Source organism: Limulus polyphemus, unplaced genomic scaffold (assembly GCF_000517525.1).
Source record: "Limulus polyphemus unplaced genomic scaffold, Limulus_polyphemus-2.1.2 Scaffold1879, whole genome shotgun sequence".
NCBI classification, from domain to species: Eukaryota; Metazoa; Arthropoda; class Merostomata; order Xiphosura; family Limulidae; genus Limulus; species Limulus polyphemus.
Window position 1 is genome coordinate 55,384 of NW_013667489.1, and position 14,717 is coordinate 70,100.

The 14,717-nt window shown below is 32.1% G+C and overlaps 1 protein-coding gene across 6 annotated transcripts in view; it reads right to left on the reverse strand.

The window, feature by feature from the left end:
• Positions 1–1,864: 1,864 nt before the first annotated feature.
• Positions 1,865–14,717, reverse strand: part of LOC106465234 (piggyBac transposable element-derived protein 4-like) — a 28,364-nt gene continuing 15,511 nt past the window's right edge. For 4 of the 6 annotated variants that reach the window (XM_022393098.1, XM_022393095.1, XM_022393096.1 and 1 more), the window contains 2 exons: positions 13,055–13,241; positions 1,865–5,087 (listed from right to left, as the gene is read on the reverse strand). In XM_022393098.1, the coding sequence (XP_022248806.1) occupies positions 3,169–5,087; positions 13,055–13,241 (2,106 nt within the window). In that variant the 3' untranslated portion in view covers positions 1,865–3,168. Of the gene's footprint in view, positions 5,088–9,165; positions 9,217–9,773; positions 9,874–13,054; positions 13,242–14,717 lie in introns of those variants that run through there. The other 2 variants (XM_022393100.1, XM_022393101.1) reach the window with 2 other exon arrangements.

A 14,717-nucleotide genomic window follows, 5' to 3' on the forward strand; every position in this document is an offset into this window, starting at 1 on the left:
AAAAAAGCATCAAAAGTTTAAGAAATTTAAATTGACTGGTATGACAGGAGACTTAGAAGATTATAGAGATCAAAAAGGCTGGTCAAACATGAAATTAGGACATGAGAAAAGATTGGCTAAAAACGCAAAAATTAAAAGCAAGAATTTCTTTAAATACATTAAGAGTAAACAAAATGTTGGGATGGGGGTAGGGCCCTTATGGGATGAAAAAGGAAGGCTTGTATCTGTTGATGATGAGATGGTTGGGTTATTAAATTCTGCATTTTCTTCAGTTTTTACTAATGAAGATTTAAGCAGTATTCCTCATCTTGAACAGATGGAAATAAGATGAATGCATTAATACTGAGCTGGTTAAGAAGAAAATGGGAAGTTTAAAGAACGATAAGTCTTCTGGGCCAGATAATATTTACCTAAGGGTTTTGAAGGAGGTTAAGGATTGGAAATGTGAGCCATATGATACTATCTTTTTGTAAGTCCTTCAATTGTGGCTAATGCAACTCCTCTCTTCAAGGGAGGTAATAAAAATTGTCCCACTAATTACATGCCTATTAGTCTTACATCATTTGTGGGAAAAGTTTTGGAAATTCTGATAAAAGATGCTTTGCAAAGTCATTTAACAAAATTAAAATCTTATTGGACAGTCACTAAGGGAAAATCTTGCCTTACAAATCTTTTAACAATCTTTGAAAAGATTAATGCTTATATAGATGAAGGGTAAGGTTGTAGGTTTGGTGTATCTAGATTTTCAGAATGCCTTTGACAAGGTGCCACATAAAAGGCTTATAAAAAAATTCTCTCTTTAGGTGTGGAGGATAAGTTAGCCAATTGGAAAAAAAAGAAGAGTGATTGGATGGAAGAAAACAGAGAGTTGTTATAAATGGAGTTTAATCAAATTGGATTAATGTCACAAGTGGATTACCTTAGGGCTCAGTTTTAGGACCTTTGCTCTTTTTGATTTACATCAGTGATATAGATTAAGGAATGGTCAATACATTACGCAAATTTGCAAATGATACTAAGGTCTTGGATGTTGCTGCTTTACAAAAGGATTTAAATCATTTAGTGAATTGGGCAAATAGGTTTTAATTATAATAAATGCAAGATAATGCATGTGCTTTATCATAATTTGAATTATAAGTTTAATTTGTATAGGAATAATCTTAACAGTGTCTTGAAAGAAAGAGATCTTGGTGTAATGTTGATTGGTCTCTTTAGCCATCCAAGTACTGTGCTGTTGCTAGTGGTACGGCAAATAGGATTTTAGGTTGTATCTACAGAAATATTGAATACAAGTCTAAAGAGATTATAACTTCATTGTATAGGTCACCGGTTAGGCCACATTTGGAGTATTTTATTCAGTCTTGGGAAGGGCACTCAATTGTTGAAAAGGGTTCTGAGGATGGTTACTAGAATGGTGCCTGGGATGGATGGGTTGTCATACAAACATTGGTTAAGAGTTCAGAGAAGGGCTAGTATGATAATATCTGTGATGGAAAACTTGTCATATGAGGAGAGATTACAACTTCTGAAATTGTTTTCTTTTCAAAAAAGCAGAGTTAGAGGGTATCTGATTGAGGTGTTTTAGATTGTAAAGGGAGTTGATAGTGTTGATGCATCATCTTTTTTCATACTTAATGGTGAGAACAGTAGGGCTAGGGGACACAAATATAAATTTTGACAAGGTAGGAATCATCTTCAGCTAAGACAAGTTTTATTTTCTAACAAGGTGGTTGGCCTCTGGAATGGGTTGTCTTTGGATGTTGTGGAGAGAGTAAATTTAAGTGAGTTTAAGAGAAAGCTTGATGGATATATGAATGATAAGGCTTGACTAAATTTTTTTTTAATTTATTTATCTAATAGTCTTAGTTTAATTTAGAGAATGGGACAGCCGAGATGGACCAATGTCTTTTGTTGTCCCTAAACATTATGTTATGTTAAAGTACTTGTGCCATTTATTTTCAATGTAAGTTTGCTTCTAAAACATTTGCTTTTCATGTAACACAATGTTTCTGCTAACAAGTGACATCTGGCTTTAATGTAGAATTTAGTCTGAAAGTGAGACATCATCCAAGGCATTTCATATCCTATCAAAAAATGTATTTCATATGATACACACTTCTCTCAATATATAATTTACTGTTAAAATATGTTTCACTATAAATTTTCTGAAACTCTTGCAAATTAATCCTAAACAACTTAGATCAATATTACCTTTGGCATACTCTAAATTTTTCATAATAAGATAGGAAGATCTACAGCTGATTACCTCTTTTCATATGTTGGGCTACAAATTTTAAGAAAATAGTAATTTTATTTACATCAGACTGACTGACAGTTTCTATCAGCTGGTCAATTAGCATCTGAAACAGATTTTGACCAGTATTTATCAGTTAATGGAAACATTGCATCATGAAAGTATATATAATATGAATAAAAAAAAAGTTATAGAAATTCTGACATGTAAAAATATGTGCAAATGGTACTATGGTACAAACAAAACTATATTAATCAAAGAAAAGTTATATAAATTCTGACATATAGAAATATGTGCAAACATTTAGACATCATGAAGGGGAACACCACTATGTTACATACAAAACTGTATGAACCAATGAAAAGTTACAAAAACATGCAAATATATACACATCACAAAAAGGAACATCAGAATGAAACAATCAAAAATGGGAAGAACTTTCAAAAACAATTATGCACCAATGTTGAGAAATGAACTAATGAATGAAGATCTATACTAATGAACAAGTTTAGCTGAAAACATTGTAGAAAACTTAAAAAACACATTTATGTTGTTCTTATGAAATATATATATAACATTATGATCTGATCTTTACACATCATGAAAAGGAACACTACTATGGTACATACATAACTGTATAAAACTGTGAAAGGTAATACAAAATATTTTTTGCTAAAAACTATGTAAAACTCACAACATACTATACATTAAAAAATACCATTGTATGTTCAAATAAAAAAAATAAAAAGTGATATTACTCTGAAAAATATTTTAGTTTTGGAAAAGAGAACAGACTAGGATATATAAACATAACTCAATGAAACTATCATAACTGATTTATTTTGACATATTTTGAACACAGAAAATAAATAAGATCATTTCAGTGAGGTTTTGTTTATGTACTAGGAAAATGCTTAGCTTCTTTGGAGAGTAGCACTGGTGTGATACTCTTCAAAATGTCTCATACAAAGATACTCAAGACACAGTTTACACTGCATCTGTACCTTATTTTCTGATAGGCACAGTCTGCATCTTTTCCTCTTACCCTTTTGAAGAGTTGTTGGGAAATGCCTGCCAAGTGTAAGTCTCAGGGGTGACAATTCCTGTGCAGTTCTTGAAAATGATATACCAGAAAGACCTGGTCTACTTTGAAATAGAGGTCCAACAAGAGCAGTTACCAGGTCCTTTCTAAAGGTCTTCTGGGATAATGCTGGCTGGTTGTTCTGCTTCTTGTACAGTACATAAGCATTCACAATTGTCAAGTCCAAAAGTCGAAAAAACAGTTTCTTATACCACTTTATTGTTTTTCGTCCACAAGAATAGTAACTTGCGTGCTGGTCGTTCAGGTCCACCACTCCCATAAATTTGTTGTAGTCCACAATTAGCTGAGGTTTTGTGACCTCAGTATCCCTCCCTCTTTTTGTCACAGTTGTCATAGTTGCAGAATGTAAAGTAGAAAGAGCATATATATCTTGTCTGTCTGTCCATTTCACAGCTGTCAAAGATCCACATTTGAAAAATTTTGCTTCCCCTCTCTGTAATTTTGTGGCTATCAGTTCTTGTGGAAAATAAAGTCTGTCATTCTTACATGTTCCACATGCATATGTTCCAACAGCCAGTAACTTGTCAAATAAACAAGGAGAAGTGTAAAAATTGTCCATGAAGACCCAGTGTCCTTGTCTATTGTATTTGTCCATCAGTTCCATCACAACATTGTCCGCTAGACCTTCAGCTGACATTTCTCCCTTTTTGCCTGTGTAGACTTTAAATTTAAGACAGTATCCACTCAAGGCTTCTGCCAGGACCCACACCTTGATACCCCACTTGACAGGTTTCTTTGGTAGATATTGGAGGAAACCAATTCTAGATTTTGTCCCCAACATTTGCTCATCTATGGATAATTCCATGTTAGGATGATAGTGAGTTTCAAAGGATTTTAGCAGAATGTCTAGAACAGGTTTAATTTTGAAAAGTTTATCATGATTAAGGTTTGTTCTAGAAAGAGAGTTAGCACTGTTATTGAAATGTAAGTAGTTATTAATAGCCTGAAACCTTTCCCTTGACATGACATTAGTAAACCAAGGAGCATGGAAAGGAAGATAAGTAGACCAGTAGTCAGAAATAAAAGGGTAAGGGCGAAGACCCATAGCTATAGTTATACCTAAGTAAGCTAAAATATCCTCAACAGTAACATCAATCCATTTATTATTACTCTTTTTCCTCGGAGGTTCATTCTGGCATGCAATTTTATCATTTGCATATGCATTTGTTTGATTTACAATTATACTCAACAATTCAATAGAAAAAAAAAGTTTAAAACAATCCATAACAGTAACTGCCTGGTTGGCTTGATATAACACTGGCTCAACCTTCACAAATGAGGTTACTTGTGGTTGTTCCCCTTCACAGACTTCCACCCAGGTCCAGGAATCATTGCAGATGAGAGGCTTCTCCTGTACAGTTGTTCTAGGAGTTTTACTTCCTCTTATTCTGGTTCTTGTTCTTTGCTTGGTTGTACCTGACTTGCACGTTTTAGGAATGTCCTCATCTGACCGAGATTTCTGACCAGCTACATCCTGATCTGTCCATAACACAGAATCAAGAAGAGCTGGTTCAGGATTTCTCGGCCACTTTGTTTTATAGACAGCTTGTGTCAGAGGCATTGAAACAGAAGCATCTATCTCTTCAGTTTCAGATTCCTCTGACAGAAGCCCTTTCTCCTCAGAGGCAAATGATGCATTGCCAACAATATTCAACTGTTCCATTGTCAGGTAACCTCTCTTCTTCATTACGATCTTAGAGCTTTCTTTCAAGCTTTGCTCTGATGCCATTTCTAGAAGAAGTAAAAACATGACATACAATCTCTATTGGGTATCACAGATTTCAGAAATAGCTACAATGGGTTTTGGTCATCAATTCTATTCTAAAACTTTTAACCAGAAATTCTATATATATTATACACAATGATTACTTACTACCACATAGTAGGAAATGAATGACTGACTCCCATGCAGTACAGCAAATTGACAAACAAAACCCAAACTGGTGGTTTATATATTACTAAAATATTTTCATTAATTGCTGTACATTTCCACACTTTCAAACTGCATTTCATTATCAGTGAATGAATCGCATGCAAGTACTGTAAGCAGACTGAGTGTATCTCATTTCAATGTGCTTGAAGTGAACCTCGCAGCTGTGTAGTACTTCACCTGCTGTTCATATGTTCAGAGTACATCTCTATTAACTTACTGCTTTATTGTTCATTAAATGCCCTTCTATCATGTCCTCTGTTTCAGATTGCCAATAATTCATTATGATGTTTTCTACACCTTTATAACCAATAGAATGAGAAAGTTTTAATTTACCAAATGACATATAATACTACCATGTTCTCAGTAGATTTTTAGTTATTTCACCTACAGATTGAAGGCTGTTATCCCTAAGTTCAGATTCTGATTTGTGCCTTAGTTAGGAAGCCACCAGGGTTTGGAATATTACATTCCCACATTCCCAAGGAATTTAACTTTGCTTGAGGAATCTTTTTAGTTGACTTTCCCAATCAGGAATACATGGTCCATCTGAATTCCTTTAGTTATACCCAGCCAAAGTGAACATACTGCATGGATTAAATAAAAAAAAACAATTCATGACGAAATGCAACTTTACATGAAGGAATGTAATCTTCTTGATAGCTCTCCCTCGAGTGAATGTAATTTTATTTCCTGGAATATTATTCTCTGGAAACCACTTTAATTAATACAGTTATAGGACATTGTTATAAAAGTACTTAAAATGTATGAATCAGAAACTTGTTAGGTTAGACAAAAATAATAAAAACTTTTCCACAAGATATGCTCCTGGATATCTTGTGCATTATATCATTCAATACCTTAGCTTGAGATACACATTTGCCACATGTGTCGCAGGATTGTTAGTTAGACAAATTTAAAAGTACACTTGAACTTTGTCTAACAAGCAATCATGCAATAAAAGGTGTAAATCAAGCAACAATTAAATAAAAAAAACATATAAATTGTAAGTCATAAGCTTTTTAGGATATATAATTGCAAGTTTCTGTTATAACCTGCAGTCATTCTTGAAAGAAAAAATGGTAATTTAGATTTATTTCATATGTTTTGTGGTTCCAAGGTTGGTCAAACTAACCGAGTCCGTATGGTATTATGGTATAGAAAATAAAATAAATCTTATGTTTTATAGAAATGTTTTAATATTAATTTAGTAGGTTTTAAATCTTATGCACATGAAATCTGAAAATTGTAAGACGTAAAAGTATTTTTAAATTTAACATAAAAAATCACCTTCCACTCAGACTAGTGAAAGTCTGAGTTGCACTTTGACTCCATATATTCTGACAAATCTTTAGTAAAAATACTTATTAAAATTTTAGTTTTCTCTGTAAATAAGGCTTGTGATGTTTATTGAAAGCTTGACAAATGTTGTGAAGATATACATTAAAAGGTATAGTAAGTATACTTTCATGGCTACCTGGTGGTTGCAACATCAGTCAAAGTGACTGAGCCCATATATAGAGTTAAGTAAAAAACATTAGGTTCAAACTTTAATGCATGGGATCTCATACAAGATGGATGATGGGAGACATCTTGAGGGAAGAAAACCAGTTGATCAATTCATGAGTCCAGTGTAAAACATAAATACACACAATGTGTTTTTGCCTTTGTGAATAAATAGCTTCCATCTTGTATTACATATCCTGTCCAATCTGTTTACTTCTTAGCTTAAACTCAGCCAGTTTAGTATTACTTCATGATACATCCTACTGACCTCCCATTATAAACTGGTTCTATCTAATACTCTTTGCTGAAATCAGTCAAATCTCAAAATATCACAAACATATCGTACATTTTCCAAGCTCAAATTGGATGTTTCCAGGCAAAAAGGACTATGGCTACAAACATACTTTACAAAGCCAAGTTGCATGTAATACGCTTAACCCTTTGTACGTGGGTTGAGTATATTTGACTAGCCCTGTAACCATGAAACTAAACACAGTATAACTAAATGCCTTCACGGAATTTGACAAGACCTAAGAAAACATGAAAAATATGTTATACATAAAAAATACAATGTTTAACGAAGTATTTTTACTCGTGATTTGTCTGTGAATTAACAAATCCTTTACTCAGTCAGTCTGAGGGAAAGGTGATTTTCAAGCTAAGAACAAAAATACTTCTTTTCATTTTATAGTTTTATATTTCACTTCTTATTTTTTCTATCCTAATGCTAACTGTAGTAAAATTATCAATTTAAAATGCAATAAAAAGTTGAAAAATATGAAATAAAATTAATAATATCTTTTCCCCTCGTCTTTGAATGCATAATTATCTCAGGTACTTAAATCACTTATCTTCACAATTTTCCCTTTTAACTTTTTTTACATCTGTTTCAATTTTGTGGTTTTATTTTATGTACCCTTTTATTCTCCATGAAAAGCAATAAATCAAAGTGGAAGCCTATTGGCTCTTTCCTTTAGAGATAACGTAAACAGGATGAGATCTTGCACATGACAGTGGTTTCTCTCTAAGCCTCATTGAATATTACATATTCAGATCTCAAAACAAAATTCATATATATTTTAGAACAAAAACATATCAGTCACTAGAAGAAAACGTCCCAAAACTACTATAATTTCTCTGGCTTTCTAATTAAACTATAAACAGTTTAAAAATTATGTTACTCTTCAACAAAAAAACTGCAGAACAGAAACCAAGAGAATCTTCTCAATTATTGTCTTTCACCACCAAAACTAAACCAAGCATCACGAGATTTATGTAGAGGAGAATTTGTTCTTTCTATTAGTTATAAACAAGCCATACAAGTTTGATTATGAATCACTCTCAAAACTCAGAGAGAGAGAAAGAATGGGAGGTACTTCTAAGATGAGTTTAACAAATTTACTGATATATCAGCAAATCAAGAAGATCAACATTTTACATTTTTGCTTGTAATTACGTATAGTTTATGTTTTTAATTGGTTAGAAAATACATCCCATAACACAAACTGAATTTCTTTTAAATATTACTTTCTGAAATTAAAAATCAAAACCTAGATATAATATAAAAATTTGAAACAAACTGTTTCATTCCAAATTTATTGACATACATTGATAATAAGTTTGTTAAATTAAAGTTTGACTGTAACACTGTAAAAGGTTGTGACATGTGCAAAATAAACAGGCCTGTATGCTAATGGTTAATGAAGTATATTTCATTTATAGCAAGGCACAGAACGGATCACCTGCAGTGGTGCCCAGAACATGCACAATGGACAAATGACATGGTGTACCAATATTTCTTTTACAGATGAACTGCTCTTCAGCCTGCAGCTAGATAAAAGGAGTATACTCATTTGGATAAAGCTTGGAATCAGATCCAATCCTGTTTTCATAAAGAATAGTGGCATAAATATACTGTAGACAGAAATAAGCATACCAACCTGTAAGCCCACAAAATGTTATCATTAATGGCACATACCCTACAACCTTTTGTACTGCTGCATGTTTATGCAATTGGTCCCAAGTACAACCTAATGGAAAATATATTGCATGCTAAACTGGTTAATATGGTCCACAGATCATTGTTTGGCATGCTTACTCAACACTATTCAATCCCAATGAGTATATATAGCAATGCTGTAGGGAGACAACACTTTCCATCAACTCTGAACACTAGTTTCCTTGGGAACAGCTCTTTCAAATCAGTAACTGAATAAACCTCAGACTCTTACAAACATTGAATATATATATGCAATACCTGTGCCAGATCATAATCATGAAATTTCATACTAAAATGAAATGTCTTGAAATAAAGATATAAAACTCTCTTTACCAAATGGTTATTTATGGGAAGAAGAATGACCAATTACTTACATTTCAGATCAGTTCATTTGTTTTGTTTTTTTAATTATGCACAAAGCTACACAAGGGCTATCTGTGCTCTGACCACCATGGGTATCGAAACCCGGTTTCTAGCGTTGTAAGTCTGCAGACATGCCACTGGGGGCATTTCAGATCAGATAACAGGTCATTAAATGTCAAAACTGTAGAAAAATGAAGGGGATTAACTTTATTTCAAAACAGTGATTTTACTTTTCATAACTAAAACATTATAACCCACAGTTTAATATATTTTAAAAGTATAAATTAGATCACTGTTAAATCAAAATGGAATCACATCATGAATGCTAAAATGAACTGTCAAGTAACTCCCATAGTGTCATTAATAAACTATGTTCTATAGCAATAGCTATATACTGTAATGGGTCGGATGAAAGTGGTTTAGCTCCAGCTTTAAATAACAGTAGCATATCTGGATATCAAGTTTGTAATCTATTAGTTCATTCAGATTATTAGATGCACGTGATAAAAAATTATGAATATACAATGTTTGAAATGATCTTAATAGAGTAACAGGTACTGAAACAGAATTGACTCATTTAATAAACCTAAATTCAAACACAGCTGCCTGTTATACTTACTAACTCTTTCCATTTGTTAGGGTCAAAGTATGAATGGCAAAGTTTTAATGAAGTCGCATCACAGAGTCAGTAGATTCTATATGCAGGGATGGCCAAGGTACTAAACAGACATAATACAAATATTTGTACTAAAAAATCAACAATGACAGAGTTTTACTTTAACTCTTTTAGCACAGGGTCAGTCCCTGGGACTGACCTCATAATCATTTTGTGCTTGTTATAGTTTTCATGCTATAACTTTCAAATTAGTAAGCGAATGTTAACGACATTTGGCAGATTATCAGTAAACATTACAATGCTTTCATATGCAAAATATCAATTTTTCTTAATAAGTCTTAAGGTTTGTAAAGCAATGTTTTTCTCGTATCTTTTTTTTTCTTTTCGCATGTTGCCTATCTATCATGCAAAGTAATTTTCATTTTAACATTAAAAATACTTTTATGCATCAGAAAATTTTGAAATTTCACATGCTAAATCTTTATAACCTCCGGATAGTTATCAAACATTGCTTAAGAAAAACTTTTTATCTTATCTGTTATTTTCACTAATGAATCTCTGTACAGGTTCGGCAGATTTGACTGATCCCGCAACCATAAAAAATTAGGAAATAAACATAAATTATGAATCTTTCATTCTAGAATGAACACAAATTATAACACAAACACATAAATGTTTAGACTAAATAGCTTAAATCTCATAACATTATATTTAATTAAATTAATTATATTTAATCAAATATATTTATTATTTTTATTATATTGACCTTTAAGACATGTCTGGCTAACAATACAGAAGTTACAATGACGCAGTTCACGTGCACTAATATTACCATATCAAATAACATAAAACTGACCTTTGGTCTGTACAAAGTGACCCATCTTGACTGTGTTTTAGTAGACTAGTATTTTGTAAAATACAGTCACATTTCGATTATTATACATTATATATGTGTATAGATTATTGCTATTTTGAAGTAAGTTCTTAAACTTATTTTTCTTTAAACATAGAACAGTAACTAAAGAAGTAAAGCAAACAATTATCTCTTCTGGTTATGACCTTTGTACTCAGTTGCTGCTTGACATAAGTTGCTAAACCTTTAAAAAATTTGCACGTAGACGATATGAAACAAAATATTTTTCTTAGGTTTTATATATACATTTCAATAACTAAAAAAATCATAAATTACTATATTAGTACCATAAAATTTCACTATAGTTTATAAAGCTTAGTAACTAAGATGTATATTTGATAAAAAAAATGACATTTTGAGCAGACTAAAAACACACCCAATCTCATTGAAATATTGGTTCAAAAGAAAGAAATTCTGGTATGCAGTTTGTTTATCATAATATCATGGTCACATCAGGGTAGGCATCAGTGTAGTGTAATAAAGAGCTTAGGACATACATACATACAAGGAAAACCAAGTTGAGTCAAAACATGTTTTGGTTATTACACTCACTCACTACGAGGTTGGCCGAAACGTCCAACCTCATAGCCATTACAGTGCGCACTGTAATGGTCATGAGGTTGGACAACTTTCAACATTATATGAGGTTGGACAACTTTCAACATTATAACCATTACAGTGCATAATGATGAACATCATGTAGGGATGATTTATGTATAGGTGTACTATCCCTATATTCTTGTTTGCATTCGTTTTGGCACTGCCATCCCTACATCATTTTATATTCACAAAATGTTTTTTATTACTTGTTCAAAATCTAAGTAAACAACTATTGTCATTGTAAGTCAATAAACTTGTCATCAAAATGTAGTTTATAATCAAATTTTATATTATCTAAATTCTGATTTCTTAATTTCAAAAGGAATTATGAAAAAAAAAATCCCAATCTTCACTTCTTTGTGTCACGTAACATGTCTGACGCAAAATTGTCCCTTGTTGGTTTTATAAATTCCCTCAATTTGGGTTTCAAAAAAACCAAGAAATTAGAAACAAACTATGCATAGTTACAAGCAATACTATAAAAGTTGAACCTCTTCTTGATTTATTGGGCTATCAATACATCCTTTGCTGTCTTTTTTTATCCTCTTTGCTAATAGTGTAGCCAACAATAAAAGCTTTTGCTCTCTATATGAGGCTCATTAAAGATTTTTAATTTTGGCAACCACAGAACAACAATCTGAAATAGTTTCTTCATGTGTAAACTTTGTATCTGTGTCTGAATGTCTATTTGCAGCTTTTTGTAGAAAGCTATATGAAATAGTGATTTTGGAACAACCTATTGTAATGCCTGAGGAATATTTTATTGAGTTCAAAAATGCATGTTTGAAAGCTAAATGAATTATGTTTCAGAAAACCAATAACATGAGAAAAAAGTTGTGTTACTGAACCACTGTATACGAGTGTAAGCATCCTGAACCCAAAGACAGGTTGCTAACTCTCTTGTTTCTTATGTATATTTTATGTTATATATATTTTAAGTTTATCTGATAAAAGTTTCTAATATTACACTAGCATATTGTGTGAGTGCAAGTGCATATGAAATTTGCACCAACTTACCCTGAGGCATGAGCTTTAATGCTCTCCACATGGGTCACGGGTCAAAGGCCATGTCATCTCATTTGTTGACTCACATTCAAAATTTTATTGAACTACTATCTTATAAATTTACGTCAGTAAGATGGGCATTAAATTGTAAATTATTACTCAAATTTTAGTACTTTACATTATTTAATTTCTTTATTTAAAAGTAAATATTAACAAACACTTTTAGGAATGTTCTCTTCCAATTTCAAACAATTTCATCCACTAGTTTTATTTTCAGAATGAAATATAACAATATCAATGTTAGGTCCTACTAACTGTAGAACCCATTAGTCATAGGGTTAAAATAGAATCCCACACTGAGAAGATGATTGAAGGACCAGTGCAGCTAAAGACACCCAAAAGATGAACTCCTTTCTGAGAATATAGCAACAGAAAGGGAAAACTCATGAAATGTGTCATCTACTGGGGGAGGGGGTGACCTAGTGAAAACATCACTAGTGCAAAGTGCTAAAGTGTCACAAAGGTGACCTGTATACTTCAGAGGTGCAGCAGACTATCTAAGTGTAGTGTGACTAGGACAATAAATCAAGCTGTAGAGTAAGTACAAAATATGTGGAAACCTATCACAATAAGTACATCCAAAGATGAACCATCTCAAGCATGCATCCTGAAGAGAATGCAAGAGCCATCTGGCTGGTCACAACCATCTGATTATTCTTGTAGGTATTTCAAAGAATTGTAATGATATATATATATTTGTATTTACCAGTTCCTCCTTTTGACTCAGAGTCAAGATGTAGAAATTCATCTTGAAATTCATTTTCTTTTTTCATACTCAAAGGGTCATCTTTGGAACTGTCCTGATCATCATCATCACTCACATTGAACACTGAAACAATCTCATCCTGTTCCAAATCATCAGGCTGCTCAGTTTTCACACTGACACAAAAGTTCTGAAATAAATATGAAAAATATTAGGGATCAGTAGTAAAACACCTGGCACTATCACCTACTTCATCTTTACAAGTAAAATATTTTCAAAAGACAGTTGTGGCATAGATATACATCAGGTTTTAGTTAACTGAATTTAAATCAAGTGAAAGAATACATGAAATATGACAAACAATATAGATGTTCAGATAAAAATAAACAAATACCTGATCTCACTACATGAAGAACCCATTTTAAGCAGTTATCAAACATTTACTCAACCAAAAAAAGGTTTTACAAATGGTCAATTAACATTTTATTTTTAATGTTTAGAGAAAATAATCCATCTTGTGATCTCAGATATTTCTTTATTTTGCTACACAGTTCAACATATAAACTCTAAGTTGCAGTGAAAGAAAACTAGTTTTTTTAATTGTATATGCAATTATATACTTTGAATATGTTTATATTTTTTCAAATAACCCTCAATTTTACAAAATTTCCATAAAGAATACATTATTTCTGGATATTGCACCAGCTGAAATTAGTAAGATAACATTCCATTGTCAATCAATCATAACATATGAAACATGAGTACATAAAGCGTATTAACACCCACACTAAGCTATTTCTCTGAACAAGGAAGCTCGATATGGAAACAAAATTGAAAGTTATACAACAATACTAAGAAGTAACACAATAAATTATACATGTACACTAAGACTCATTACCAAAAATTAGCATAATAATGATAGAATGAAACACAACTCTCTTTTAATATTAAAGAGGACAACATTTGCAGGTGAATACAACATGTTTTTGCCATAAAAATCAAGTAAAACACAGAAAAATTAAAAACTGTTTATGTTACTGCTTGGGATCTACAAGAAGGTATCTTTGTACCAAATCCCATGTAAATTAGCCAAAATGAGGCAGAGCTCCAACTCCCTAAAATAGGCTAATAATGGGCAACTTTTTTATATGTCAATGTGTTGGGCGAATTAAAATTTATATTTGTGTCAATTTTCATCTGGACTGCCAGAAATATAACTGCACTGGAGCCAAAAATATGCATTTTTAGGTTGTTTGACATTTGTCCCCATAAAAAAGGCCTAAATAAAGTATGTATATCTTCAAAAAATTTGGCAGTCTTTCAGTAAACATTACAAGTCTTTCACATACAAAAAGTCATATTCTTTAGTGAAGTATTTTCAAGTTTAGTTTGTTTGGAGTTAAGCACAAAGCTATTCAAAGAGCTATCTGTGCTCTGCCTATGACAAATATCAAAACCCGGATTCTTGCATTGCAAGTCCACACATATACCACTGTGCCACCAGTAATTTAAATAAAACAAATAAGATTTGTGTGTGAATATATCAAATATTTATTTTGAATAGTCTGTGTGCAAAGTGATTTTCATTAAATGTACTTTTCTTTATCTCAAAAATCTCAAATGTCATTTGTGTAATCTCTAAAACCTCCTAAATACATTTCAAATG